At 43.1% G+C, this 24,661-nt stretch overlaps 2 protein-coding genes and 1 non-coding gene across 3 annotated transcripts; 2 read left to right on the top strand and 1 right to left on the bottom strand.

The window, feature by feature from the left end:
* The first annotated feature begins 2,217 nt into the window (after positions 1–2,217).
* Positions 2,218–10,952, top strand: TCP1 (t-complex 1). Its single transcript, XM_071740488.1, has 12 exons — positions 2,218–2,385; positions 3,751–3,836; positions 4,583–4,711; positions 5,250–5,347; positions 5,683–5,793; positions 6,494–6,675; positions 7,687–7,813; positions 8,130–8,305; positions 8,586–8,709; positions 9,761–9,953; positions 10,262–10,425; positions 10,651–10,952. The coding sequence occupies exons 1-12, from the start codon at positions 2,313–2,315 to the stop codon at positions 10,862–10,864; spliced, it is 1,677 nt and encodes a 558-aa protein (XP_071596589.1). The 5' UTR covers positions 2,218–2,312; the 3' UTR covers positions 10,865–10,952.
* On the top strand, positions 3,159–3,295 carry LOC139795616 (small nucleolar RNA SNORA29). The gene has a single exon (XR_011725603.1). It is a non-coding gene; the product is annotated as a small nucleolar RNA SNORA29 (small nucleolar RNA).
* Positions 10,953–11,121: 169 nt separating the features above from the next.
* ACAT2 (acetyl-CoA acetyltransferase 2) lies at positions 11,122–19,955 on the bottom strand. The gene is made up of 9 exons (XM_071740489.1): positions 19,770–19,955; positions 19,454–19,588; positions 17,791–17,972; positions 16,796–16,913; positions 15,896–16,039; positions 14,871–14,993; positions 14,005–14,159; positions 11,951–12,061; positions 11,122–11,363 (listed from the first exon to the last, which is right to left on the bottom strand). The coding sequence occupies exons 1-9, from the start codon at positions 19,816–19,818 to the stop codon at positions 11,196–11,198; spliced, it is 1,185 nt and encodes a 394-aa protein (XP_071596590.1). The 5' UTR covers positions 19,819–19,955; the 3' UTR covers positions 11,122–11,195.
* Positions 19,956–24,661: the final 4,706 nt, after the last annotated feature.

Consider the following 24,661-nt stretch of genomic DNA (forward strand, 5'->3'; position numbering starts at 1 on the left):
GGGTAACTGCCGCCTCCCTCCCCTGCACAGGCGGCCTGAGAAAGCGCAGGGAAGTGTCAGTAAACTTCCCTAACTCGAAGAACGTGGGGTTTATCCCCGGGCAAAAAGGCGTGAGGTGATACTGATCAGCAGAGACCGGGGTTACGTTTCCTGGAACAGGGTCTAAAGAGGAAGGACCTGAGCTCGGGAAGCAGGGCAGGGAGTTCGGCTTCAGCCCTCTCCCAGTGCCCACCTGAGCCACAGGAGTGAGACCAGAGCCACTGCAAAACCCGTCTACTGTTCCTCAATGCAAAAATAGTTCTTTAGCGCTGCAAACTGCAGATCTACTACTTAGCCTTTGACACCGTCTCCCACAGCATTCTCCTGACAAAGCTGTCAGCCCAGGGCTGACAGGAGCACTCTGTGCTGGGTTAGGAACTGCTGAAGGCCCCCAGAGAGTGGTACTGAACGGTGCTGATCCAATTGGCAGCCACTCACCTGTGGTGTCCCCCAGGGATCAGTGCTGGTCCCAGTTCTGTTTAATACAGACGGGTGAGCCTTTCTTGGGGTACGAAGTCTAAGAGGTGTTCCCACCAAGGTGCACAGTCAGGGCTCCGATTTTGCTGCCTTCAGACTCCGCTAGCCTCGTTCAGTGCTTCTGTTCCAGACTCAGCTAACCTCCTCCTTTGACTGCTCGAGAGTGAGCTGAGAGTGAGTTCGGAAGCTCCCCTTTTACTGCCCCCCCCCCCCCCCTCCCCCCCCCCTCTAATCCTGCTCATGCGCAGCTGAGGCAAACCCTAATGGGGCGGGGGCTTAACTCAGGTGGGCTTAACACAAGCTCACGGCTCCCACCTCGTAATTAGCACCTGAGTGCCTCAAACATGGGGCTGTGTAGGCATGCTCAGGCCCTTCCTCTACACATTCTGCTACAGTTTAATGTCTTCATTGATGATTTAGATGAGGGGATTGAGTCCACCGTTAGCAAATATGCAGATGACACTAAGCTGGGGAGGGGGGAATGTGGATCAGCTGGAAGCCAGGAAGGCTCTGCAGAGGGACCTGTACAGACTGGAGAGTTGGACTGATTCCAATGGGATGAGGTTCAACACAGCCAAGTGCTGGGTCCTGCACTTTGGCCACAACAACCCCATGGGGAGCTCCAGGCTGGGGACAGAGTGGCTGAGAGCAGCCAGGCAGAAAGGGACCTGGGAGTCTGGATTGACAGGAAGCTGAACATGAGCCAGCAGTGTGCCCAGGTAGCCAAGAAGGCCAATGGCATCCTGGCCTTTATCAGGAACAGCGTGGCCAGCAGGTCCAGGGAAGGGATTCTGCCCCTGTACTTAGCACTGGTGAGGCCACAGCTTCAGTCCTGTGTCCAGTTCTGGGCCCCTCAGCTAAGGAACGAGATTGAGGTGCTGGAGCAGGTCCAGAGAAGAGCAAGGAGGCTGTGAAGGGATCCAGCACAAGTCCTGTGACGAAGGGCTGAGGGAGCTGGGGGTGTTCAGTCTGGAGGAGGCTCAGGGGAGACCTCATCACTCTCTACAAGTCCCTGAAAGGAGGTAGGAGGCAGGTGGGGGTCGGTCTCTTCTCCCAGGCAGCAACCAGTAAAACAAGAGGGCATGGACTTAAGCTCTGCCAGGGGAGGTTTAGGTTGGGTATTACAAAGAAATTCTTAAAGGAGAGTGTAATCAGGCACTGGAAAGGCCTGCCCAGGGCAGTGGTGGATTCTCCATCCCTGGAGGTTTTTGAGACACTGATGTGGCACTCATTGCCATGGTCTGGTAACCACGGCGGCAGTGAATCAAGGGTTGGACTTGATGATCTCAGAGGTCCTTTCCAACCCGTCCGATTCTAATTCTTACTGAATCAGGCAAAAGCGGCTGTGGGAGACGGGCGATACCCCGCACTCTTACAAACCCCGAACCGTTGCCGGGGAGCCGAAGCTTTGAGCCCTCACAGGGTGCGGGGGGGACTGCCGGCAGCAGCAGAGCCCACCCCCTAACTCGGGGACGCGGAGAATAGCGCACGGCAGCGCCTCTGGACCTTCTTCCTTCTAGAAGCTGCTGGAAACCGCCCTGCCCCTCCCTCCGCCTGGCGCCTTTGTTCAACCTCAGGCACCAATCGCGGCTTCAGGCTGGGAGGCACCGCGCCTCCGGATTTGGGCAGTCGGGGTTGGGTCCCGCCCCTCCGGTGCGCGGGGCTGTCCCCGCTCTCTGCATCCCCTGCCGGGGCGGGGGAGTGTCTGTACCCAGCATTCTTTGCCCCCCGCTGGCTGTTCCGCGGCTCCGCGCTTTCCTTCCCTTCTCCGTCCGGCGCTGCGGTGGGGCGGGAAGATGGCGGCGATGGAGGGACCTCTGGCTGTTTTCGGCGACCGGACCAGCGGAGATACGATCCGCACGCAAAACGGTAACGGGAACGCGCTGCCGGCGGGGGGGCTTCATGAGCGAGGGGGAAGGGAGGGAGGGGCAAGGAGGAGGTAATATGGCGCGGCCGCCATGTGCTGACTCGGTTCTGCCCCCCCACCGCCTTATGGAAGGCCCTCGCCTTGCCGCCACGTTCTCTCAGTCTCGGGTCGTTGCCTCCGGGAGGATGGGGGGTGTCACTAGTCCTTGTCTATAGGCTCCACGAGGAGAGGAAAATTCGCCACTGGGAGCGGTGGCGAAGAGATGCCGTGTCTTTCTTTCTTGGGGAGTGGGGGAGCTGGTAACGGGAGCTGAGCCTAATCCCACCTCGAGTTCGTGGGGTATTAGCCCGCCAACCCTGCAGTTCCTGGGTAGGAAAGGGAAGGGGGCGGCTGGGGAAGCTCAGCTGCTTTCCAGTACGTGGAAATAACCTGCTTCGGAAAGTGGGGACTGTCCTCCAGATGAGCGCCCCTAAGTGTAGCTGCCAAAACCACGTTTTTTCGGGTTTTATCTCAAGTCTGGGGAAAAGGCTGCAAATTCCGTGGTTGTTCTCTCAGTTCCTGAGTAGGTAAAAGACAAAGGAAGAAGTTGAAAACGGGCCTTCTTGATGATTGCGCAGTTCTAGTGATATTTTAAGCAAAACAGTTAGGCTGAAACTTACCTTAATCACTGAGATACAGTAATGGCGACTTTGATGATACAACCATTGTGGCGTTCATAAAAGTGCCATTGCTCCAAAACAACAAAAAAAAGTAGCTATAAACGGTGTAGGTCACTTTTCCCATTATACTACCACTTTTTCAATTTCCAGATAAAGTGGCTATGCTTGTGGGATAGAGAAAAGCTTGCCACGGTCTGAAGGAAAAAGGTTGATTGTATCTTTTTCCTATATGAAGTTGGCAGAACATCTTTTAACAAGGCACTGTGTTACAGGTTTCATGTGATTGCAGTAGTCAGTAAAAGATCATTTTTTACTTCTTGATGTAGTTACTGAACAAATGTTTTGTTTCAGTCACAGACATAGGGGGGAGCGCAAAAAGATGTGTTTTGCTGAGCTACTACCACTGCTCTTCTGACCATGGTAGTGTCCTTGCAAGTCAGCAGAAAATGATGCTTTTTCTGCTCATTTAGTTTTACCAGATAATATGAACAAGCTTGGAGAGAAAAGCTTAGAAGTAAGGTTTGGCACAGATTTTATTTTTTAGTAGCAGCATGCTATTGGTAGCTTAGCTAGGCTGACACCTAATCCTAAATCAGGTCATTTTATCCCAGATTTCTGAATATTGGGTTCTTGGTGTGTTTTCTTTTGAACGTGTGTCATCCTTAAGTTGGAAAGTAATTTTTTGTTTGTTTGTTTTCCTATGTTCAGTCACTGCTGCATCTGCTATTGCCAACATTGTGAAGAGTTCCCTTGGGCCAGTTGGTCTGGATAAGATGTTGGTGGATGATATTGGGGTAAGTAAGCTTTCTTGAAGAAACATCAGGAGGACTTGTATTTCTGTTCAAAAGTGCTTCCACTTAGTGTGCTTCATAAGTCTGATGTGCAGATACCTGTTTTTTTTCTGTGGCTCTCAGAAGTGGCAGGGGGAGAACTGTTGTAAAATTTAGTATCAGTAAATGCAACATCATTTGAGTTTAATCTAGTTCTGTAGTTTATATGGCACAGTTTTCTCCTTCTTATATTTAAGTTCTTGTGGCCACTTGGAAATGTTGGCCAAATTCAGAGGAATGAATATCACCATGTGGTGGTGTTGACTTGTCTATCCTAGTCTCTATGTTAGGAGAAGTAACAAAAGCTAATTCAGCTAATCCCATAACAATTTAAAAGCAATATTTCTTATTTAATTTTTTTAATATATCAAGCAAATGAGGAAAGTTTGCTATTTTACATGCCACTGTAATAAAATACTGTGTACTGTAGTCACTGTACTACTGCTTATCTAGTAGGTACAAAACATTTTAAGTTTCTGTAACATAAAAACTTCTCTGGTAAAAATTAACTGTAGATTTTGCACTGGGAACATTTCTGTTAGAATGGGACTCCACAAAAAGCAGCAGTAACCGTTTGGTATGAATAGTTATTTTATAGACATTTTGTTAAGAATAGTTGAACTTTCTTTTTGCATAAACAGTATGAAAGACAACAGTAGAAACATAATAGAGAACTTCTATTGACATTTGATCCTATTTCTGAAAATTAGGACGTAACCATTACTAATGATGGTGCAACCATTCTGAAACTGCTAGAAGTAGAACACCCTGCTGCAAAAGTTCTTTGTGAGCTGGCAGACTTGCAAGACAAAGAAGTTGGTGATGGGACAACCTCAGTGGTACGTAGAAAGTTTACAAGCAAATACAGCAAAAATCAATGCAGCTGTTGGTTCATGTGTCATCAGGTAAATAGAATGAAAAACCTTGCAGTTGAATGAATACAAACAGGTTTTTTTCAGATTACAGAATAAAGACATTAGACTTGTGGGTTTTTTAGAGATTCTAGTTTCCATATGCAGCTGTCTCTGGAATGAAATCTGCTTACTGCTATTTCACTATATGTTTTTTCCTTTCTTGAAGGTTAAGGATAGAGTCTGAATTAAGGTTTTTAATTTTTAACAACCATGAGAAGTTAAAAGTGTTAGACAAATCAGGATGCTGAGTGCTGAAATCTTGCCTGAGAGTTTTGAGAGCTTGGAGGCAGGTGCAGAATTGCAGAATTCTGACCTGATGTCAGAAACAATTTATCATTTGGGTTGCAAGTACTTATTTCCACTGAATATACACTGTCCCAACTGTATGATTTTACTTTCCACTTAGTGGCAACAGGTTGTGCTTGTATGTTGTACAGGTATTCAATGTTTGTATTTCGAACAGGTAATTATTGCAGCAGAACTTCTAAAAAATGCAGATGAGTTAGTGAAGCAGAAAATTCATCCTACCTCCATTATTGGTGGATACCGACTTGCATGCAAGTAAGTAACTAATACAGTTGAAGTTTATTGCATTTTTAAGGTACAATAGCTGTATGTGTTTTGTTCATGTCTTTATTTGTGGATGCATTAATACAGACTTCTCAGTGAAAAGTGAATACAGTTATTTTGGTAGGGTGTGTTTTGGGCATGTTGGTTTTGGGTTTTTTGTTTAGTTTAATTGGAATTTCTGTAGTCTCATATAAAAATAGCATCTTACCGTTCTAGAACATGAGTGGATTTTATTCCTCTGTTCTTTGAGATAACACTTAGGACTGCTGAAGATTTTTGTCTTTCGGGGGGTGGGATTCTTTACCAGAATTTTCTTTATTTTACAGGGAAGCAGTTCGCTACATCAATGAAAATCTTATTATAAACACAGATGAATTGGGCAGGGAATGCCTAATTAATGCTGCTAAAACATCAATGTCCTCTAAAATTATAGGAATGTATCCTTTAACTTGGTCAATTTTTTACTGTAAGACTGATGGATTGGAGAGCTTGAGGAGCTGGGCTACTTTCCTTTGCAGCAGTTTTTTATCAATGAAGTATTCAAGCTGTTGTTTTCAAAAGGGGTGTGCAAAATGTTTCAGATTATTATCTGGAATGGGAAATCATGTTCAGGCTCTTCAAATGTATTTAAATCTGGTTAGGCACATCACAGTAGCTTTGACAATGTGTTGTGTCCTTATCATGTGCTAGTGGTACCAGATAGGGAACTGGGTGAATGAGTGTAGTACAGAAGTCACAAAGTTGGACTAGAAGAAAGAAGGTTGCATTGAACTTTGTAGCCATAGAAATGCTTGCATTTTTAGTCTTTCTGCAAACAAGGGAATGCAGGCCAACCATGAGATAAATATTTTTGTTAAGAAACAAAAGGTGCATAAAATGAAGGGATCACACTGGGCTGTCCAGATGAGTTTCTTTCCTGTGGTTCAGCTTTAAGAATTACGCATTCCTAAAGAAAAGAGTAAAAAACCTAGAACTTCCATCCCTTTCTGGAGTTTGATTTTTTTTGGGGGGGTGGGGAGATGTTTTCTTCTTTAAGTAATTTTTGACGGTTAATTTGAGCACTGTCAGTGAGTTTTGGTTTTCTTCCTAAGTACAATACTAGTTTCTTTTTCAGTTTTAACCTTAACAGAATTTTAGTGATGGTGATTTCTTTGCTAACATGGTGGTGGATGCTGCTCTGGCAGTTAAATACACAGACCAGAAGGGTCAGGCTCGGTACCCAATCAACTCGGTTAATGTTCTGAAGGCACACGGCCGCAGCCAGAAAGAGAGCATACTTGTGAATGGTTACGCTCTGAACTGTGTGGTGGGCTCACAGGGTAAGAACACACTATGGTTTGTAAAGCCTTTGTATGAGCTCAGTCCTCTTAGTCTTTCTGCATGGATCTTCTTACTGACATTTTCAAGTCAGGTGGGTTGTCAATTCTGCAGCAATTAAACAAGAAAACAAACCTTAGCACTTTACCCCTGATGTATAGGCTAGTGTCTGCTAGCTACTATTGAACCAGACTGTTAGTAAATTACTGGAGTTTCCCCATCTTGCCATCAACATGGCAACATTGTGATGTTCTGGAACATAAAAACCTCTCCTGTGAGCAGCCAGCATCAAGTTTGTAGGACACTTACATTTTGCAGAGCTGTGTTGTCATTAGGTAACCTAATGAGGGGAGGCTGAGGGAATTGGAAATTTTTAGTCTGGAGAAGAAGAGGCCAAGAGAGAGAGAGAGATCTTACTGCTCTCTATGACTACCTGAAAGGAGGTTGTAGGGAGGTGGGTACTGACCTCTCCTCTCAAAATAGGACTAGAGGAAATGGTCTGAAGTTGCACCAGGGGAGGTTTAGAGAGAGTAATTAGACAGTGGAATGGGCTGCCTGGAGGAGGGGTTTGTGTGGAATCACCATCCCTGGAAATACTTAAAAACCATGTAAATGAGGCATCGCAGGACATGCTTTAGTGGACAGGGTGATAACAGATATTGATAATATGTCTTTTATTTATTTGGGGGGGAGCAGTGTTGACAGTTGGACAGGGTGATCTTAACAGGTCTTTTCCAACTGTGACAGTTCTCTAATTCTGTGAACCTAAAGGATTTGTGACTGATGGGTTAGCTTGTCATTGTTACTAATCTTTTGGGGAAGAGGTCTGTAAAAATGTAACAGATTATAGTAGAGTTTTTTTTTAATTTTTAAAAGTCTTTGTTAGCATTTTTCTGCATGAGGGAAAACTGGAGGCAGAGAATCAAACTGAATAGAAATCTGAAAGTAGCATAATGGTAACATTTCCATGTTCTGTTAACACAGTTTGACAATTTTTCTTATTCTCTCAACAGGTATGACCAAGAGAATAGTTAATGCAAAGATTGCATGCCTTGACTTCAGCCTGCAGAAAGCAAAAATGAAGCTTGGTGTTCAGGTTGTTATCTCAGACCCTGAGAAGCTGGACCAGATAAGGCAGAGGTGTGTAGAAGCTTGAGTAACTGAGACAGTAGTGGGCTTTCACAGGCTTGTTTTGGTCTTGTCAGGTGAGGTGTCCCAGTGTAATTTTGGTTGAGTGCAAGAAGTAAAAATGTTTTAAATCTTAATGCTTCCCAACAATACCAAATATTAACGGTAGAAGTCTTCTTCTGGAGGTAGAACTGGTATTCAGTGAGTTTTTGAGAAATCCAAGCAGTGGTTTCATTCTTGGAGTGCTCTGCATTAAGATTTCAGGAAATGAGTTGACGGATCGTGATTGCAGACTTCTAAACTCATTTTTTGAACTTTATATTTGTAGAGAATCAGATATTACCAAAGAACGGATCCAGAAGATTTTGGCTACTGGTGCCAATGTCATTCTCACCACTGGTGGTATTGATGATATGTGTCTGAAATACTTTGTTGATGCTGGTGCTATGGCAGTACGAAGAGTGGTTAAAAAGGACCTTAAGCGGATTGCTAAGGCATCTGGAGGTATGTAGATCTAAAAATGCCTAAAATATCTAAAACTTGTGCTAGCTGTGGGAAAGCAAGTACTGTAGAATTTGAGCAAAAAGAACAGTATCAATTATAAATGTGGAATATTGAATTGTTACCTGAGAATTAGAGGTGCAGTTGAATTTAAGAAAAATCTGTTTAAGCTGCTTTTATTGCTGTTTTCAGTTTCTGGTTTTCTTTCTGTATGCCTGTTCTGGGAAGTTGGCAAAGGATGTGCTTGAATCAAATGCTAATTTCACTTTTTTGTTTGTTAAAGCAACCATATGTTCAACCCTTGCAAACCTTGAAGGTGAGGAGAGTTTTGAGGCGTTAATGCTGGGACAAGCAGAAGAGGTGATTCAAGAGAGAATCTGCGATGATGAGCTGATTTTAATCAAAAAGTAAGGCTCCTTTTGAAAATACTCTTTTCTCTATACTTTCTAATAAGTTAGAGATTAAATCCCATGTATTTACTTACATGCTATCTCAATAGTACAAGTAGTTAGACATGTGGGAAAGTGTGTACAAATCCACTGCAAACTAGAGGTGAAACTATCAGTATAGAATCTCTTCTGCTCAGGCTATACACTTGTTTCATCAAACATATTGTGTGTCTATCACATTGCTAGATAGACTACCTAAAATTTTGTTCATAAACACTTTTTCTAAAATTTACCATAAAATTCATTAAATTGCTAGAGACATTCGTAGAACATCTATACCAAGTTCTTCTACCTGTCTTTTAGCAGAACAGTCACACTGGCTTCTCTGTACAGACAAAAAAGGGAAATAGGTGCCACCACAGTAGCTCCCATCTGAATAAGGAGCTGCAAGGTAGATGTTACCGTTCATAGTGGAAGACAGGGTGTACTTTTGCTGGTTTCATTCAGTCAGTCATCTGCTTGTTAGTATAAAATGGGGCATGTTTTAAAGGTTGGTCTGGGTTTTTTTAAGGTTTGGTTTTTAATAGTGAAGAAGAGCATCAGTTCTTAACTGTCAACACACATGGTAGACAGTTTACCATATTCCACTGCTGGAATTCCACTGTTACCTGAAGACTTTATCATCAATTTGTGACTGAAGTACTTGGATACAAGTATCCAAGTTCAACAAGTACTTGGATACTAAGTTTTCCACTCTTTCAGTATCCCTTCTCGGTGTTTACTTCCTGTAGGCTTATTTGATGGGAAAGTATGTTGTCTGACATGCTCTTGCCAGGTAGCTTTCCCTAAAAGACTGAAATGAAACCTAGGTTCTTGTATGTAAGAACTTAAAATACTGACTCAGTAAGTTACAATGTACTTATCCTGAAAGGGTGCATAGCAGCAATGTTCAGATTTTAAGACTGAAAGAATGTGGTTCAACTGAACTTAGCTTTACAATAAAAATTTCAGAAAGAAGAGATTATTCTTATTTTCTGTTAAGTGCTGACTTCTGACTTTTTTCCCCTAGTACAAAGGCTCGTACTTCAGCATCAATTATCTTGCGAGGAGCTAACGACTTCATGTGCGATGAAATGGAGCGGTCTATACATGATGCTCTCTGTGTTGTTAAAAGGGTGTTGGAATCCAAGTCTGTTGTCCCAGGTGGTGGTGCTGTAGAGGCAGCACTTTCAATATACCTTGAAAATTATGCCACCAGCATGGTAAGTCTTGTGTGAAGAAGTAACAGTGTGTATGTGTTAGACTCCAACAATGTGAATTTTCTTCTACTAGAAGTCAGTTCTGTGGTTCATGAAAACCTAATCATCTTACAGAATGCAAGATGCTTCTTTGAAATGGAGGATATGAGTTACTCTTACCCTGATAATTAAACTGTGTTTTATTGGCCTAAAGATAGGCTTTGCATCTCAAACCCCTTATCTGCTGTGGACATTCTTGATCATGGGTGTTTTTTTCAGTATTTTGCAGTAATTTTGCAGTAATTTGTTTTAAAACTTTCTCCTCTTTCTAGGGATCACGCGAACAACTTGCAATAGCAGAATTTGCAAGATCCCTCTTAATAATTCCAAATACATTGGCAGTAAACGCTGCTCAAGATGCGACAGATCTTGTTGCAAAGCTGAGAGCATTCCACAACGAGGCTCAAGTTAACCCAGATCGCAAAAATCTGAAATGGTAAGGATCTATTTGCAGAAAGGCAAATAAAAATGAAGTGGGGCTGGTGACTTGGATGGAAAATTGTTCTGCCTGTTACTGAACCATAATCTATATGTAAAGGGTTTAGGTTATCACTGAGCACTGTTCAGTCTTTATGTCAATAGGATCTAGTAATACTTAACAGCATACTGCCATCTATATTTCTACTTCTTCTGCCTCTCTGACAGTATTTCTTCTTTGCAGGATTGGTCTTGACTTGATCAATGGAAAACCTCGTGATAACAAGCAAGCTGGTGTCTTTGAGCCAACCATGGTCAAAACTAAGAGCCTAAAGTTTGCAACAGAAGCTGCAATTACTATTCTTCGAATTGATGATCTTATTAAACTGCACCCTGAAACTAAAGAAGAGAGAGGGTGCTATGAGGATGCAGTTCACTCTGGAGCACTTGAAGACTAACTTAGGTTTTATTTATGTTTCTCTGACTTACACTTCCCATTCTTGTAACCAAAATGTTAATAAAGAAAGTCATTGAATGCTGCTGCTATTTTCTTGTGAACAAATTAATTTTTGAAAGGGAGGGTGAGATTATGTTGAGAACTTAAGCTCTATTTTGTGTTAACAACTTGAGTACCAGCAGTAGCCGCTAGTCTTGTCAAGGCACAGAGTGGCAACTGTAATAAAGTAAGCTTACTTAATTTTAGGCAAAACAAATGTAAGCTCCATGATTAGAAATTTATTAGTAAACTGTTTCAAAGCTAGGTGGCACTAGCCATTCCTTCATTCACATTCATCTCTCAACACACATGGCTATTCCCATTCCCCCTCCTATGCAGAGAGCAGCAACACCGCGCTTTCCACCTGTTCGCTCCAGTGCGTGAAGAAGAGTAACAAGGATACGACAGCCAGAGGCACCAAGAGGGTGGCCAAGAGCAATTGCTCCACCTTGGATATTAACCTGAAAAAGAAAAGCCAATACTAGAAGGTTAAGAAATCATTTTACCACCTTAGTTGAGTTTCAGCACGTATGACTTTTCTGGATACAGTCCTTGAAGTGTGAGTAAGCCTGAAACTGCCACTGACATTTGAAGGGGAAGTTGAACACAGATGCAGCAGCTGTTTAAAGTTACTATGTCTTCTGATAAGGGGCCACCTTTACAGATAATTAAGGTGATAATTGAGGTGAATTCAGGGAGGAAAGAGTAATACCTGCATTGTTTTTTGCCATGCATTGGAAGAAGATGGTGGTAAACAGACTTCCAGTTTGTTCAAAGATTAGAGTCTGAAGTTAATTACGGGTAAGCTCAAGCCATTACCTAGAGCTGCATGCAAATCCACTCCTGCAGCCTCATCAGTTGGGCAACAAGGTGCCTGCTAGCAAAGCTAGCCTGCAGCTGAGCAGTTTAAGGAAATGCCTGCTGGGTTCCCATCCTTTTTTGCTGAAGGCAGTGATTGCAAGATCACCCTTCTCCTCTTTGAAATACAATCCAGATTCACAGAAAGGCTCAAATTTGCATCACAGGAGGCAAAGTATGCCTTTGTTACCTTTTCTAGATTTACTTTCAGTTCCTTAGCTATTGCAACAGATACAGATGCAAAGGCTTCATTAATTTCGAAGAGGTCAACTTGTTCCAGAGTCCAGCTGGCCTTGTTAATCTGAGGAAAGAAGAGGAGGCTTTATTATCTTTCACGGTTTTGTAAGCATCAGAAGAAGCTTTCCATCAGACTTAAATAGCATGATTTGAAGCCACCACTTCTAAAATGTTGAAGGAAATGAGTTCTTACAGCTAGGGTTGGTAATAGAATTCTTGAAAACAACTGACAAAATTTCAGTGTCAGCAAAATCAGTGCAATGTCGTGTAACACAGTGGCTGCTTTTAAAAAAAAATTGTGATTTTAAACACTAATGGCAGTGGTGCAATGGTGGGAATCAATCTGTATGTGGTGCTCTTAAGCAGTTTTCTGAAGTAGGTTTTAACAGATTAAAATCCAAGTCCTTCAGGACATAAGGCTGATTGCAGAAGATTCTATGCTTGGTACAGATTTTTACACAGAAAATAGTGAAGTGACCATTAGCAATGGGTGTCAAAAGCTAATTCTCCCTGTCTTTAAATTGCAGATTGACACTTGAGCTTTTCAGAGGCAGCAGTTGTGGAAGATGGCTTTGGCTCCTTTTCACCAGAGAAACTCTTGTGGTGAAATTGCCTCCCTGGATGCAGGCTTAGGCATGTTTCACATATTTACATTTTTACTTCACTAACAGCAATGTTTTATCAGCAGAATCATCTGCAGCAATGAAATTTCACAACCAGGTAACCAGGCTGGTGCACCTCCAAATCTATAGTCAAAGAAGAGGGCCACTTTCTGCTAGATATTACAGACAGTACAGAAACCATTCACCTTCTGGAAAAAGTCTTACCTTTTCCAGATTTACCGTGTTGTTGCAAGACTAAAATACGTGGCCTAGTCATTCTCTGACTATAAGGAGCTACTAGAAAATTCAGAAGAGACCAACTGATAATATATGAGGGGAGTGAAGTGTTTGATATAGCACAAAGCTTACATTGAATAGCACACCCTTTTTCAGAGTACCTCTAAAATTATAGGTATTGTTAAATACCAGTTATCTGTTCTACAATTTAAACTAAAAATGTGCAATGTATATATTTGCAGCATTTTTGACTAAGAAGAATAGTTTAAGATCTGATAAAAAAAAGCTTCACCATTACAGTTCTGATTTTCCCATTAAAAGCTACAGAGCTTGGGTGAATTTAGGTTACACTTCTGCTTTGCCAGAATATTCCAGAGATTAATGAAATAAGGCCTTTACAAAGTATACATAAAATTAAGATGGAATACTAAAGCAAATACTTTCCTATCAGCTATACAAGAGCTCTTTCTCTATCTCAGTTTCATAGCTCAGTTTTAACAAATGACCAGCTGTGTTTGCCATAGGCTATGTCTGTATTACCAAGAAGTGTGGTGCCACAGGGGCTGCTCACTCATGGCTTTTTATTTGAGAACCTTGCCCCGTGGACTGAATGCAAGAGTGCATCAGTGAATGCATTGATGGTCTGAACATGCTAAATGTAGTTCTGAAGTGCATGTTCTTGTTCGGTTTCATCTGAAAGGATCCAAATTTGCATGCTCCAAGCCTTTTGCAGAGCAAACCAAAACACAAAAATCAACCTGGACAGACACAGCCAAAGAACTGCATTGTGGCAGAAACAAATCATCCCCAAATTAGGATACTATACACATCTCCTCCCAGGTTATCTATGTGGCCTTTCACAAACCTGATGACCTTATTTCTGAACTTCATTCATACATCTATACATTTATTTATTTATTTCCAACAGGTAAGTCTTCCATACTCTCTGCTATTTTAAACCTGGTTTTCACTTAGTTCATTCTTTTTCTACTAAGTTGTCCTTAGAATATAGAAAAAACAAGACATGGCCAGAAAATCAAACGTGATTACAAGCAAGGTATTTTAAATAGTAGTGTAGATGGATAAATGATTAAATAATACGGATAGATGGATAGAGAGATGGATGGATAGATAGATCGATAGACAGACAGGCTGACAGGTTACTTACAGCTTGCTTTATTGCTGAAATGGGTCCCACTCCCATTATAGATGGATCTACACCTGTCTGAGCCCAAGATACAATTTGAGCCAAAGGGGTAAGACCTCTTCTAGCAGCTTCAGATTTCTTCATCAGAATTACAGCTGCAGCTCCATCATTTAAACCTGTGGAATGACAACTTTGATGTATTTTGGAGGTTTTCTGGCTTTTACTCTAACACCTATTCCTGCTTGGTTAAGTTTACAACCTTGATAAAACAAAAAACTGCAAATCTTTCAGTGGTTTAGATCAGTACTTTTTTTTCATGTAAACCAAGTCTGACCTCTGACACAAACACTTAAAACATCTATGTTGCTGTAAATGTGACAGGTTTGTGATTTCTATTGAGAAAGCTGTAGGTGGAAGAGTTGAAACGCAATTTGAAAAGGAGCTCATCAGATTTATTAGGTAGACTTCAAAAGAGGCAGAACAAGGACAAAGTTTCAAAGCTGCCTGTGGCAGAAGAATTAGTCCCCGCAGGAGCAGGACCTTCAAACAAGAATTGTCACATTTTCTTTCTCTAGATCTGCAGTATTAGGATCCACTAGACACCCAGTTTTAAAAAGATATGCTTTCTTTTTTTTCCAACCTATCAATAATTGCTGGTACAGTCCAAACACTTGTATTGCCTCATAGAAAGCAAGCAAGCAGAAGCCAGCTCATCTCTAAAGAAATCTTCCACCACAGTTATACTGGATTTCTACTATTCTGTCAAATGTGTTGCCAAATACTGCAAAATACATTCAGCAGTAACTACACAGCATCACAGAGCCCCTGCATTGAGCCACAAGCAGCTTCTGTTCTTTCCCATGTCAGTTTTAGCTAGATGGACCAACCTGATGCATTAGCTGCAGTCACTGTTCCAGTTCCATCTGTCAGGAAACAGGGCTTCAACTTTGCCATTGTTTCCAAGCTGCTCCCATGTCGAGGGTGTTCATCTGTCTTAACTTCTATAGGACCTAAAACCAGGGCATTATTACTCACAAGAAAGTCTAATCACACACAAATCTCACAACAGGAATCTGCCACACACAGCAGGCTGATGGGAATGCCATGCCATGCCATGCTCCTTTTACCAACAAGCCATTCTGTCAGAGACAGCTGCCAACTCAGTGCAATTTGCCAAAGCTCCATCCAGCTGCTTCTAACAGGATGGACAGATGAGCTTTCTGACACAAATACTAACAGTATAAAATACTGTCTAGCTGTACAAAAGCAGACCTTGTTCTTGCTGTCCCTAGCAAAGAGTAGTCAAGTGCCATTAAATACTATTACCTAAACTGGTATGAGGAAAGCTCTTCGTTAATGTGTCACCAGCCTAAAGCCAGCGCATTTCCCACAGGGTCTATTCAATGCAGATGCTGAACAACTGAATCTTGACTTCTGTTTGGAGAATTCATTTTTTGCATCTACTTCACAAGGGGCTCAGGGAATTCCCTGCTCGACAGAAAGAGAAACATACCTAATATATGTAACTTGTCACAGTTAATAAACTAGCTACACTAATTATTGTCACTGTGTATTTTACTACTATCTTGGTAAGGCTGGCCAGCTCAACATGTCTGCTTGGTGCAGCAGAACTCTTAACAAAATGAAACTACTGATTTTGGTACCATGTCCAAATCTATATTAAATCAGTGGTTTGCCTGGGCAGTAATTCCATCCCAAATAAAACAGATAGGAGTAGTATTTGCAGAGAGCTACATTTAAAAAATAACCAAAGAGAGCAATAAGCTCCAGGCTTACAGAACAGTTTACACAAAAGGCTGTGTAACTGGGAAGCCATCCACTGACCATAGCAGACATAGCAGAAAACAACTTTTTTCTTTTAAATCAGCTCTCGTTATCCATGCACACCTACCTTTTTTAGAAGGTACAAGAACTGGAATGATTTCTTTAGTAAAATAGCCAGCTTTCTGTGCTGCCTCTGCCCTCTTTTGTGACTCTACAGCAAGTTGGTCTTGTTCACCTCTGCTGACTTGCCACTGACTGGCCACATTTTCAGCTGAAATTGGAACAAAATGCAACATGTTATCAGGAAAAGCTAAAACTTTAAGCTGTAAAACTGTAAGCACAAAAGTAGTCACTAAAGTTTGTTACAGCTAAGCTAGTTAGGTGGCTTTCATTCCAATTTCCTCATTTTGTTTGCTCATGATTCTCTACTACATTTTCTTTTCAGGGTGAAAATTTCTGTGCAGGTTCTTCTGCCAGATATTACATCAAATTAAGTACAAATGCAAACAAGCTTTTATAGTTTACTGCTCCTCCAGATTATTATGCTCAGATCTCATTACAGATACTTCAGAGGTGGGAACAGTTCTGCACTTAGTCTGCTTCATAAGCAGAGTCTGAAAAAGCAGTTAGCTGAGTATCCAATCCAGGATGCAATAACTTGAAGTTGCAGAACCATGTGTATTCCAGTAAACTTCACATAATTCTCCCTCACTGTAAGTCTGTGCTGCTGAATGCTTCTCTTACAGACAGGGATTATTTTGTTTACTTTTACTGAAATCAAACTATATTTCTCAGATGTAAAAGAGATGCCGTGAGATTAGCTCAATTAAGCCTGGTAGCTTTATAAAGCAGAAAATGCCTTTGATGCCTTTTAATATTAGGGATTTCTTTCTTTTTTCACAACTGTAACTTAGGGACAGCTTTGAAACACCTCACGTGGAACTTCAGATTTGTGAAATTTTCTATCAGTGAATTCTTCCCCCCCTTCCCAGTTAACCCCTTCATTTTCTGGACTGTCACCACTTACCTGTTATGCCCATATGATACTGATAAAAAGCATCTGTCAGGCCATCAAGGATTATAGTGTCCTGCAAGGAAGCCTCTCCCATCCTCACCCCAGCTCGCATGTGAATGGCATGAGGAGCCTGCAAAAAGGTATTTTGAAAGGATTTACATGTTTTCTATCTGGTGCACAGCCAGACAGGTGAGTAGACAGAGCCCCACCTTGCAGCTGCAGGTAGCTACCCCAAATCCTGGCAGTCTCCCTAGCTGCCTGCTCCATCTCTCCCTCCAGTCTGCCAGATGCCATGCTCTGTTTGCCCATGGCATTTCCCTGGCAGCAGATAACCAAGCACCACATGTTTTCTCTCCACAAATCAGATCAATCGTGCCTGGGGACATAAAGCCATGGGTCCCTTATCCTACCAGTCTGCTCTCAGTGGTTTCTGGCAGAAGAGGCCACTCCCTCATTAGGGGATCTGCAGCTCAGCAGCATCCCTCGATACAGCCTTGGGCTGAACATCTTGAAGTGAAAGTCTTTTGCTTCCCTTCACAGCTCAGATTGTTCACTGAACAAAAACGCTTCAAATTATTCCTTCTTTGGGTCTCTTGCAACACAAAAAAACCTGTCTGTTGCCAGCCATCACAAGCAAGTAATTGACCACAACCAAGATAGACGGAAATTAAAATGGAATTTTAATATGGTATGTGTTTGCATGGCACCTGTTCAGTAGCTACACTATCAGCTGCTTTTTTAAAAAAGAAAACTACCGAGGTCAATTGTTGCATATGAACTTGGTAGTGCTGTGTTAAGGGTAGGACTTGACGACCTTAGAAGGTGTTTTCCAATCAAAAAGGTTTCTGTAATCCTATGATTCCAAACTAATTCCCAAGTGCAGACACTGATGCTGCTCTTTCAACCTGCCTCCGGCGTGTTAGCCCAGAAATACAGGGTTTCAACATAACTTAATGCTATTTGCTCCCAGTAAGTCAGCACAATGAGAGTGCAATTATTGGCTTTACTTTGCTCATGCTCTCCATGCCTCCTGCGACCACGATGCTGGAGTCTCCTGTCAGAATGGACTGAGCAGCCAGGCATATCGCTTTCAGGCCTGACCCGCAGATCATCTGGCAGCTCCAGGCAGGCACAGAGTAAGGGATTCCCGCAGCAACGCTCGCCTGCCGGACAGGGTTCTGGCCAGCACCTGCAGGGACAGGCAGTGTTTTTCCTTTGTTCTTAGAAAATAAATGTCATCCTCATCACTTTTCACAACAGATACCCCGTTTCCACCGAAATTTAGAGCTCACTTCCACTTCCAGCTGGGAGACAGAGAGAAGTTCCCCCTGGTCATCAGTAAACAGGAGCTCAGTAACACCTCATTTATCTTGTTGATCAAGAAAATATCTACATGATCAGGAACTTGCCACTGATAGTTTTATATCAGCAACTCTGCTTTTGATGTCAGGTCAGAGGAAGCATCAGCTTCAAATGAGCACTAGCCTGATGAGTGTGTTAAGGTGAGTGCTGATTTGGCTACTTGCCAAGGGGTTTCTTTTTGACATCTCCAGTACATCATGAATGGACAGCTTTCCCTAAAAGCTCCTATGGAAACCAAGAGCACAATTATGCAAGACAGTCCCGAAAGCTTCCATTCTTTGTTGCAATCCTGATGGAGAGAGTAAGAACACTGTATTCAAAGAAAACATTCTTCATCTGCATCTCCCCAGGCCAAAGTGGCTCTTTGTATGCAAAGAAACAGATAAGAACAGATGATTCGGGAAGATAAAAATATACAGTAATCTGGATCAGCTTTAAGTAAGATGAAACTATTTCTTTGCTTTATTTTCTTCCTCCATCTTTAAAATACAAACCTGCCCTATGACTCTGCAGATTAAACATTACCTCGGAAAAAGTAGGGGATTGTTCAAAACAAACAAATCCCTATCAGCTGCATTTTCGTTAAATCAAAATATGTGTCTCTAAGCAAGCAGCATCTCAGATCTCTCAGGTCAGTCTTGCAGCTAAATGCAAATGCAGACCTTGCTCTTAAAAATCTCATTTATCATTACTTAGGCGCTGAATTCACAAGGAGATGACCAATTTGAGATAAGGGATGCTGTAACACAGAAACTGACTTTGACACATACACCATGGATTAAAAAAAACAACAAACAACAAACAAATCCCCCACCACATCCTTCCCAAAAAACCCAGCAACGGGTCTGGATCTTATTAATGGTTATAGGGGGCGGGTGTCAGGAGGATGGAGCCAGACTCTTTTCAGTGGTGCCCACTGAGACGACGAGAGGCAAAAACTTCACTTTAGGGGTGACAGCGCACAGGCTGCCCACAGAGGTTGTGGAGTCTCCTCTGGAGATACTCAAAACCCACGTGGATGCAATCCTGTGCCACCTGCGCTAGGTAAAGGGGCTTTAGCAGGGCGTTGGACTATACAGTCCCCAGAGATCCCTTCCAACCACTACTGTTCTGTGGTCACCCGAAGCATACGGACAAGCGGCCAGGATGCCGCTCAAGGCCTTTGTTAGTGAACCGTCTTCTTCACGGCAAGGAACAATATTCCGGAACGCCAGGCCTGAGCCGTTCCAGCGGGGAAACTGGGGAGGTTCGTGGCCGCGGAGAGGAAAAGCCCGCCCGGCACCATTCTGCCGCCGCCCTCCAACTTACCTGCGGTGAGGACCTGCCCCAGGATCACCTCCGACACCTCCTCGGGGGCCAGCCCGGCCCGCCGCAGCACCTCCCGGATGACGGTGGCCCCCAGCTCATGGGCTGGCAGGGCGGACAGGCTGCCGTTGAAGGAGCCTGGGCGGACATAGAGGAAAAGCGCTCAGCACCGGCCCCGGGAGCGAGTCGGGGGGAGGGTGTGGCGTGGGAGCCACCCGACTAAGGCAGGGTAGGGGGAAAAGGGGTGGGGGTACCCACCACCCGGCCCGGCCCGGCCCCTGGGGGCACACCGGCCACCCGGCCCTGCAGTGTCCCTCACCGACGGCGGTCCTGGCGGCGGAGACGAAGACAACGGGATCTGCGCTCATGATGGCGGCGGCGGGAGCGGCCGTGCGGGTCGGCAGATGAGGCGGCGGCCGGACCGAGAGAGGCACCAGCGGCGCGGCCGCCCCTCGCGTGGTGCCAGGGCCGCCCCTCGCGTGGTGCCGGTGCCGCCTCTCACCCTCCGGCGGGCGGGGCGGCAGGAGGAGGGAGCCGACGGGGGTGATTGATGGCCGAGCCCTCAAGGAGGAGGCTGGCCGGAGGAGGGGGCACCCGCCTCTGAATGGTGAGCGGGGACGGGCGCCCTCTACCTTCTTCGGCCTCGGGGCGGTGGGAAGGCCGTCAGTACCGGCCCCGGGGCGGTGGGAAGGCCGTCGGCACCGGCCCCGCCTGCCCGGTGCCGTTCGTGCTGCAGTGGACAGCGGTCAGCTCCACTCCCCGGTGCCAGTAACGCAGTCAAGGGCTGCTCAGCGCCTAACACTCGGTTTACTTTTATGCAGTACACTATTTAACTCTGCTTGGATGGTGTCCTGGATTGAGATCTGAATGCATAAAAGGGATGTGTAAAAGAACAAAGTAACACAGCAATTGCACAAAGGCAAGTAGTTACGAAACGTGAAGTTATTTGAATCTAGGCAGAAACCTATTAAACGTGACAAGGCAGCTGTGTTTTTTAAATTCAGTGTAGTTAATGAGCAGCATAATACTCAGTAGCAAACTACTGCCCTATGCTGGTACATTTTACCATTTCTTGGAAAACTAAGCTCAGGGAAATTAAGTAAGTCAGTAAAAAATTAGGACATCAATTCAGAAGAGAGAGCATGCTCGCTATCAGTGAAAGAGTAAGGCTACGTTGCGCAAAGTTTATTTATTCCCTTTCTCTAAACACAATGAAATGGACTTGTGCCTTATGTGAAATACTCGAAGTACAAATATGTTTGCATTTTCATTTGGTAATGGTGGCTCAGTTTTACTAGAAATAGGTCAAAATTTAGAGCCACAGTGATTTACTCTGCTGCTAAAAAAATGTTTTCTAAATTTAACCTTTACAGGTATCTGTGTTGTTACTACAATGTGAAACCCTTGCTTTTTACCATTTCTGACACAAAAATACTTTTTTTGGGGATGTGAGTTTGATAAGAACTATGCTGCATCTTTTCTGCAACCAATCAACAGGACAATTGCCTTAAATTCATAAATCTTGATGGGAGATCATTCTATGGTTTTCAAAAAAGCTTAACTTTACAACTTTTCTATAATAGGAAATCATCTAGTCTTTAAAAAAATTATACACAAATAATGGTCCTAGTACCTGCTTTGGTGGAATCCTTACAGAAAAAAAAAAAAAAATACACATGGAATTCCTCAGGGATTCCTGCTGTTGTTGCCTTGCATCATTCCATACTGTACACCTAGAAGAACCTAGTGTGTTTCTCTGGCCACTCAAACAGATACAACACCATATATGTACTATACAACAATATGTACAATACTATATAAGTTTGAAGCATAAGAGATCCAGCTTTGTATTTTATGGAAATAGCCCTTTGCTGTAGGATATGATACTTATGATAGTTAACTATATTGTCAAATAACTGGCCAATATTTGGGACTTTTATTACTAATATTGGTAAGAGTATTCTGATTTTCCTTATTTGTCTTTTTATTCTTTACCAGCAGCATGGAACACACTTGACTGCTGTTCCAGAGGTGTACACTCAAACCAGCATTTTGACAGGAATCAAACCTTGTCACAGGAATTATGTAAGGCACCTTCTCATTCTTTATACTTTTGGGGCCTATAGTTCTCATTTGAAAGCATTTAAGAGGCGGTTACCCTTTACATACAGGTATTCTGAGCTTTGTCTGTATTTGAATTTACTTTTACTCCTGATAGGGAACAGGAATTGTTCTTTGATTGGTCTAAGCAAAAAGCCAGATTTTTGCATTTGGACAAAAGGAGAGCCAAATCACCCTTTTTTTCTCCTTAAAAAATTAAGTCAGCTACCAAAACAAGTAACCTTGACAACAAGCATTACATCATGAAAACCAGAGCCTTTTTCCCTTGGGAAAGATCTGAGGAAGCCTTTTCACATACAGTGACATCATGTCAGGATATATATGGCACTAAGGCTTGCTGAGCACCTTTAGTACCTTTCTCAGGTTTAGAGAGACAATTCTTTCACCTGGTTTTCTTACCAGTGGACTGATACTCAGTTATCTGGATAAGCTCAGCACATAAGGTATGCCCCAAAGAATGAACTGTTTCCCGAGTGAGGATGAGATTTAAATTTTCTCAAGTACCTCAACCTCAAACTGTATTGGGTCTATTTGGTCCTTGGAAATAAAATTCCTGATAAGCAAAAAATGTTCTTTGCTGTCTTGAGAGGCTGTGTTTTCCTTGAATCTGCTTTTGTCAGGGAAAGCTCATAATCTGATGAGTGTTTAATAAAAAATGCAGTCTTCCCATTGGACAGAAAAACCTTTGCATTCCTTTGCATTACTAAAACCAACATGACCTTTCTATGGCTTAAAAAAAGGAATAGTAAATATCTGGGTTTATATCCTTAGCAAATATACATAAACATGTACTTCAAATGCAAGCTTGCAGTATTTATCAACCATCCCTAAAATGAATATAACCCAAGTCACCATTTGGCTGTAACTGTATCTTGATGGACTGCCAGTCAGGGGATGTCTTCTGGAGAGGCTCTGGTGTTCACTCACTGCTGTGGTCAGCCCCTAACAGGAACAAAATTCTTGACCAGTGTTGCACACTCCAGTTCCCAAGTGTTTGAGACAGGAGCTGCAAATCAAAATTGGCTCTGTGGAGCTGTAATACTATCATACCACTGATTTTGTATACTTTAATGAAGTAGTATATATATATATATAAAATATATATTATATATACTATATATACTACATATACTATATATATACTGTATATATAGTGTATATATATAGTTGAAAAAAAATTACTGGTAATTAAAAGATAAGTACTTGTAAGAGCTTTCTGAAAAAGTTCTAATTACTTCTTGCTTTAAAAATGGAAGAAAAAGATATAATAATTTCAGCTAGATCCTTGATAAGTCTTACTGGGGATAAACAGCATTATGCCTGAAGCCTAGCTCAGGAAGCTTCTCTAAGAGATGGGAGAGTTCATGGATGTCAAATTTAGGCTTTCTGCTGCCTAACTCTTCACCTAGCAGTTACCTGGAGGCCCTCCCTGTATCACTTTTTCCACCGTGCAGCGATCCCTGTCTTCCCACCAACCCTGAAGGCTTTTGCAGCCTTCCCGGTGCTCGCCGAGACGTCCCTGTTCCGGCGGCAGAGGCACCGCGGCTTGGCCTTCCGCCAACTCATGTCCTTACAAATCAAGGACGGTTTTTCCAAGACCTGATGATCTTTCCCGGAGTTCCTGCTATTTCAAGGTCCTTTACAACGCTAAGATACGTATGTAACAGTTGCGCGACCACTTGGTTTCCTTCTGAGCACCGCTTTATCAGACTTTCCCCACATTTCCAAGCTTTCTTGCTCCGCAGACTCTCATTCGATGAATGAGTTACATTAGCAATGCTATACTAATACACTGGTTATATAGCGGCCCCCCCTCCCACCCCACGCCGCCCCGCTCCCTCCATGAGGAGGGGGAGACGCAGCACGCACTCCCCGCTGGAAGGGGCTGGGGGTGGGGGTGCGCGCTGGGGGCTCCGCAGCGCCGCCACGCGGGCACGGAGAGGGATGGGGAGGCAGCGTCCCACGGGAGGGAAGGCGGGAGAGGGAGCGGACGGAAAAACGAGCCGAAAAAAGATGGAGGGAAACAGCATCCCTCTAGGCTCGGAAGCGTCTCGGTCCTCGTCCCTGCTGGCTTCCATCGCTAGCAGAAAGGAAACCCGGCAGGTGAAAGCAACTACAGGCCTGGAAGTGAACGGCTAATTAAATTAATGAACGCTGACACGCTGACGTTCAAAGAACCTAAACCCCGTATGAGACAAAGCAAACAGACTTAAAACAAAAAACAACCCCCCTAAGAAAGCAGTTTCATTACTATCCGCTGAGCAAGCCCTGAATGTGAAAGCAGCGGTGCTGGGAAGGGGGTGGGCAGTGGTGTGGGGGGCTCGCTCCGGTGCCAAAATATTCTCATCAAGGCATCCTCTTTTTAAATCAACTTCTTCACCAAAGTCAAACGTAGAAGAGAGAGAGAGAGTCTGCAACAGTTTTATCATACAATTCAGATGACCTCGCAAACAACAGGAGAGATACTTAATGAAAGTGGTTATTTTCACCTTAAACATATTTAGTTATTGTGTTAATTACAGCAGGCTGTCTAGCCCACATGTTCATAATGTGGTCCCTATTTCACCTTATCATGATAGATGACTGAATAAATTACTTGCTTTTTTGTTGCTGCGTGGACAGATTGTTACATGTCACTCACCTAACGACAAACTTCTGCTGGGGATTGTGTTAGCACCTATTATTTTGAAAAACAAATTTAATGCCATTATCATGCTATAAACACAAAATTTAGGTGTCAGCATGTTCATTCCAGTAGCACCAAAAAGTCACAGGTTAGTTGGCATTGTGTTAGGCCATACAGAATAAAGAACTTTCATCTATATGTTGTCTTCCCAGAAATTTCAGAGGACTGGTTAATAAATTGCTGCTCCTATTTTCTCAAAGAAAATTTCTAAGTTTAGAAAATTTTCTAAGTCTAATAATGAACATGTTAATTTGGAAGTATGGAAAGAAGGCTGGCCAGAGCATAAAGCTCTGCAGGCTGATCCTACTCGTCTCTAGATGTCTGTGGATGACTGCCTCTTGCTCAGCTAGCACATATCCCACCAATGTAATCTACATTTGTAAAGATACACTTAAAATAACTAA

The sequence above is a fragment of the Heliangelus exortis genome, chromosome 3 (genome assembly GCF_036169615.1).
Source record: "Heliangelus exortis chromosome 3, bHelExo1.hap1, whole genome shotgun sequence".
Taxonomy (NCBI): domain Eukaryota; kingdom Metazoa; phylum Chordata; class Aves; order Apodiformes; family Trochilidae; genus Heliangelus; species Heliangelus exortis.